General features: G+C 33.4%; 1 protein-coding gene across 1 annotated transcript; it reads right to left on the reverse strand.

Moving 5' to 3' along the window:
• Positions 1-2,281: 2,281 nt before the first annotated feature.
• Positions 2,282-4,626, reverse strand: LOC124355911 (TM2 domain-containing protein CG10795-like). Its single transcript, XM_046807063.1, is given in 3 exon segments — positions 2,282-2,629; positions 2,631-2,745; positions 4,607-4,626. Coding segments are annotated over 3 exon segments (297 nt in total). The 3' UTR covers positions 2,282-2,467.
• Between the last annotated feature and the right edge of the window lie 1,922 nt (positions 4,627-6,548).

Raw genomic sequence — 6,548 nt, forward strand, 5'->3', positions numbered from 1 at the left:
GTTAAATCCTAAGTTTACAACAGGAAAGGCTTTTGCATGACAATTTCCATTGGCTCCTGTAAAACAGTTTCAAACCATAAAGTCTGGGAAACATAGAGAAACTACAGTTATTTTATAGTTGTTTTTATCCAAAAATTCGCAGACAGCGCTTCACAATAGGTGGGAAGAACAAATCTGAATATAAAAAAGGGCAGCACGATGTTCATGTTGTTATGGCTGGATGCTGAATGAGGTGTCGAGCACGAGCACACAAATACATACGCGAATGGCGCACACCTGACGTATTAGGTAGAAACATTTCTTACTTTCTAAATAGTCCTTGTATGTTGCAAAAATAGATCATTATGTTGTGAGGGCTGAGATCTATTCCCTTCAGTTGTCCAAAAAATAAAAAGCCAAGATAAATATATAAAAAAAAATTAAAGAATAAAAGTTTAGCAAAAATCTCACCAGTCTACATTTGACCATAGAATGAGTAGTGCATCAAAAAAACCAAGCATAACCTGTAAGTCTAGACTGATAAGAATTGGGACAAATGATGTCACTGCAAAGAAACCACAGTCACTTTCACCTTATCTGCTGTGTACAGCATTTTTTGTCTAGTGCTCTTGGTTCTGTGCAATGACATTGTATTCATTCTCATCAGTTTTGAACTTGGAATATGCTTGGTTTTTTATGCACAGTTAATTCTGTTGTCAAATGTACTTGTGAGTTCATTCACATTTTGTTTTAAATTTTTGTATGTGTTTAACCTTGTCAAGAGTTTTTTTGACAGCTGAAGAAGAGGACAGGTCTCAATCACTGAAATTTAGTGCCCCATGTTTGTGGCAATAACGATAGGAAATATCCAATATTGTGTCTTACTTTCAAATCCTCATCATTAAACAAATAATAGTTGTACTGATGAACACATGGTACTATATGGATAGCACACCAACTTTTAATCCATTGGCTTACAATCACAGAACCAATCTATGATGTCATCATGTTTTTAAATATATGTTATAAAAAACTGTTGATTTATAAAACGAGTTTAATGCTTCAGAATGAGATTGCCAAATATACAATAAAGTATTTTTTTATTACTCAAATACATAGTCCATTTTCAGATAAATGCAATTTTCATTTTAGTAGCCGACATGGGGATGCATTGAGCCAGCAATCGATTCTGTTTATAACTTTGTTATAACAACGTAGTAATAATAAGTAATCAGTTTTTAAATATTTATTTAATATTTACAGCCATATGCTTATAAATACAGTTACTGTGTATAATTAAGGCCCATCATATTCAAGTAGACTACTAGGTGATAAAGCTTACTTGTAACATGTATACAGGTGTATAACATGTCTGAAAACAACTTAATATTTTTTTAAACGTTAGCAGATAACATTTTCAAATTTTAAACGATTTTATATAGAATTCTTTATTTTTTTAAATGTAATAACCATGACACACCTGCATTATGGGGATGTCCCGTGGGCAGTGTCAAGGATATCTCAAATGCAAACCTAGTTCAAACTTTGACCCACTACTTTTCTGCAGGCAATTGTTCACGACTGTTTCCAAGTGATTATTGAAAAAAAAATAATTGTGATAAAAGTGACTTTTGCTCTTTTTGTAATAAATTATTCATTTCTATATTTCATATGTTATATCAGTATCTTATATGTGACTAGCAGTAATCCACAATTTGCATGCAATTCCATTTTAAAAGGGGTTATGAGCATAAATGGCATTCCAACAATCCTGAAAAAGGTGATTATCACTGAAAGATATTCCAATCTCTTGATCTATTTTAGGTATAAACATTAAAGATGGGGTCCTGAGAGTGAAGCTGCTTTTTATAAGTATCTCTGAAATTTCTACGCAATATTTCATAGAATAGCTCCAATGATTTCAGTAACAATTGAACTATTTTAGGCCAGTATGGAGAAATCCTAAGTCTAACGTAATTAATTCTACAAGAACAGACACCTTTAAACTTTGATATAATAGTATAGATTGTACTAGCTTAATTATTAAAAATTTGCTGTAAATATAGGCTAGGCAACAAAAATGGGCGGAGGCTGAATTCTACTTAAATAGACCTGCTCTGCTGCACATTTACGGCCCTTAGTCTCATTAAAATAGACTGTTCCATGGAGTCTACAGCCTTAATTTATATTTATGGTAATTTAGCTAATAGATATTAGGCATAGACTGTAATAAATAAGTTATTAAATAAATATGTGTAGATAGATTAATAATGCAGGTTATATAGTATAATAAAATCACATGTATTTCATAAAATGTATTTATTGACAACTTATATTTAAATAATCCTAAATGTTTTTACAAGATTTATCACAGTATAAAAGAGAATGCTTCAGGAAAATAAAAAGATGTACCTAAAATACTGGAATTATATACAATAACAATTTTTTACAAGCACTATTTTACACACCACACTTTTTAGTTATTTGCCTACCAATCATCTTGAGGTACTCTATATGTCCAATTGTCACTTCGCACCATTTTTATACCAGGTCCGTAGTAAGGTATTACGTAATAAGAGCCATCTGCAGGTCCCACTACCTGCGTAGCTATAAGTATTATATCGACTAGTTGTCCTAAAAACATAAAGCCCCATCGTGCAGAACTTCAGCAATCCTATTGCAGGATATCCCAAGTAGAACCTGTCTGCACCAAACATTCCCAAAAATATCGAGAGCAGCATTGCCGTTTCAAAGTGATAGCCATTCCTGAAAAAATGGAGTAATAATGTTTTAAGATTTAATAGTACATTTATTTATATACATACAAACATTATTTTATATAGGAAAATGTTTTAATAAAGTATTCTTTCATACATTTTTATCAAACCTAGAAAATAAGTCAATAGAAAATAACTTTCTGTTAATACTTCAGCGCAAAATGCCAAAATATACATAATAACTTTTTATTTTTAGAAACAACTTTGAAACTATGATCTTATTTTATGGCCAATGCTCCCAAAATATATTACAGTAACTCTTAACTAGACATTATATTGTGAGTGTGTCTCACAAATGAGAACTGATGCGTGCTATGTAAAGGAATAAGATAGGGGGTCAAATCCTGGTAAACCAAATACTTCCACTCATCATAAAATTGCAAGGTAATCACACTATTGCCTCTTTATACAACGTACAATTTTAAATAATCAATTAACAATCATCGCAAAAACCTGTCGGTTAATATTAAGAGCAAAGGGTGAACCGCAGATTAAAAGTTAAAAGTATTTTTTAATATTTTCCAGTTAGTGGAATTTTTACCAGAAATTTACAACAAAAGTAATGAAAATAATGTATGATGTTCCAAAAATAATCTACTTTGATGTTCATTTCACTTTTTTGTATTTGATCAAATTATAATGAGATATGAATTTTCTTGATTAGATTACAGTAGAACCCCTCATATCCGGCCTCGGTTTTACCGCACCTCGGTTTATCCGGCCACTTCCCGGAAGCCAATATCTAAATTTATTTACCATGGCTTGCAGACGCGCAGTTGCACGCACTAGTCTCCCACGACTCTTGCGTTTTTGGTGTATCTATTTGTTTACATATTTCCTGTGTTGTCCTCAGTTGAGCTAATAGGTTTTAACCTGTAAACAGTTCGTTGATTATTTTCCAGTGCGGTTAGTAACAGTACAGTACAATTGTTTTGTTTCGTCAAGTGCTGTGTACTGTAGGTTGGTTTATCCGGCCGAAATCGTTATTCCGGCCAGGGGCTCGGTCCCGTGGTGGCCGGATATGAGGGGTTCTACTGTAAATATGTTCACATGTTTTAGCTCACTTTATTCTAAGACAGGTAACAATTTGTCAATGAATAGTTTACAACATCAATAAAACGTTTGAGCACTTTGCAATTTATATTTTTCCATCAAGATAAAAGTGGAATTGATATTAACAAATGAAAAGTCAGAATAATATATATTTTAGTGTAATACAAATCATGATAAGTGGTCTCCCCCACCCCCCCCCCCCCCCACCCCCCCCCCCCCCCACCCCCCCCCCCCCCCACCCCCCCCCCCCCCCACCCCCCCCCCCCCCCACCCCCCCCCCCCCATGTGGATTTTTTTCATTGCAACATAGATTGAAGAACGTACCAATTAAAAATAAATGGTTGAAATTCTAATAATTTTTACAAAAACGTAAAATTAAAATATGTTTATTACAATATTTGTTTAATTTTATTTTGGTTCATTTTTTGTTATCACGGTTCTGTAATTGTTCCAGATATGGATCGTAGTGGCATGGCAGTTCCAATCGAAACAACCTACCTCAACCAGATACATTGACCAATTCAAAACCAATGAATAAAATCAAACAAAACAATAATTGTGAACAACTAAAAATGTTTTAATTCTTTCAAAGTTTTTAAATATTTGAACTTATTTATAAAATTATTTCTTCTATTTGAACCCTAGAGGTAAAAATATTGTTTAACTAGTACTCCACCCAGGAAATTTTATCATGGACAAGTACAAGGGCTATCCAGAAAGTAAGACATTTTTTAATGGTGCGACAGTGAGCAGAGCTACAGCCGCCATCTTGGTGTCAAAACACTGGTGTTCATTACGCATCGAGCTGTAGTTGCATGCGGTCTGTATCTCTTTTACTTTTTTTCACTGTGATTAATTCAAATGTGTGCTGCAATTGAAAATCTCGCCACTTTTGAACTGCGTTCAGTGATAAGCTTTTTGTTGGCAAAAAATTATAAATCAATTGGAATCTATTGCCAACTGGGTGAAGTTTATGAAAATGGAATAATGAGTGAAAGTAGAATAAGACAGTGGTGTATCTACTTTAAAAATTGCCGTAACAATGTTCATGACGATAGTCTTAGTGGTAGGCCTAGCCTAGTGACAAGATTTGATGTTGAAAATCAGTAACAAAGTTTGTGAAATTGCTGTTCCACAGTGACTGAACTCTCGGTACATTTCCCACAAATTTCATGTTTACTTCAGGGAAGTTTAAATCTTGTAGGGAAGCTTGAATACTACAAATTTTGTGCCAGGTGGGTTCCAAAAGTCCTTACGGAAGATCACAAAAAACAAAGACTTGCTGCATCATTAACTTTCCTTGTTGAATACGACAAACATGGTAACAAACTGCTTGATCGTATCACAACTGGTGATGAAACATGGGTGAAGTATGTCAACTGTGAAATAAAAATGCAGTTTATGGAATGGCTAAGTGTGTGATTCTGGTTGATTTCCTTAAACAAGGATCAACAATCAATGCAGAAAGGTGCTGTGAAACATTGCAGAAGCTACGGTGAGCAATACAAAAAAGCGTAGGGAAAAATTGAGCTCAACAATTTTGTTTTTCCACTACAATGCATGTCCCCATACAACCAAATGCACACGACAAGTCTTGGATAATATTGAATGGGAAGTGTTTGATCGTCCGCCATATAGCCCAGATCTGGCACCCAGCGACTACCACTTCTTTCCAGCGATGAAGACCTAGCTCGCAACGCAGCACTTCGATAGTGACACTGATATTCACGCTGATATTAGTGGTTAAGATATCAGGCAGCAGATTTCTACAAAGCTAGAATCGAAAAACTTGTGTCAACGTTATGATAAATATCTCAATTTGAACGGAGATTACATTGAAAAATAGCCTAATAGTGTAGCTTTTAAAGGTATAGAATAAAATCAACCTATTTCAGTTGTTTAATTTTTTATTTCCAAGTGTCTGTTACCTTCTGGATAGCACTCTTAAAAATCCTTTTGCAATGTTTGGTTTAGAAATTATCATCTGCATAACTTTGAGGTTTAAACTTAGGTAAAGGCAACAAAATTATTTTGATGAAATATATTCAATTGCCTTTATATGGTTACTAAATTTAGTTACATGTATATATTTTTGTGTGTGTGTGTGTGTGTGTGTGTGTGTGTGTGTGTGTGTGTGTGTGTGTGTGTGTGTGTGTGTGTACATATATATTTTACTTATGTGTATATACATATAAAATAATAAAATAAAACAAAAATTATTCATAAAAATTTTTATTTTGGGATATTTTATTAAGGAAACAAAAACATTTATACTGTCTGAAACTTACATGTCATCTTGTTAGTAAATATAACATTTGAAACCAAAAATAATGTCTACACATAGATTTTTGTTTTGCATGATAGCTGAAGTGTGTGAGAAGAGCTATAACAGATGAACTGTTATTGCTACAAAGAGTAAAATAAAATGAAATGTAAGGACAAAAACAACACAATATTGTTGTTGTCGAATAAGCATTAACTACAATACTGTAAACAGTTGTTGAATATAATGAATACTGGTTTTGAAAACTATAAACACAATTAAAATAGAGGCGGCAGTAAAATTGTCACCTGTGGTTTTCTTGCACATTTATTTGGTGACGATCAAATCATCACCTGGGGCTCAAAGATTTAAAATTAAAACACTGTATCATGTACTACACAATCACAATCTTTTGGGAAGTATAAGACTTGCTGTAAAGGTGAACAAATTTCATAGAAATTTATTACGTTTCTGCC

The sequence above is a fragment of the Homalodisca vitripennis genome, chromosome 2 (assembly GCF_021130785.1).
Source record: "Homalodisca vitripennis isolate AUS2020 chromosome 2, UT_GWSS_2.1, whole genome shotgun sequence".
In the NCBI taxonomy this organism is placed as follows: Eukaryota; Metazoa; Arthropoda; class Insecta; order Hemiptera; family Cicadellidae; genus Homalodisca; species Homalodisca vitripennis.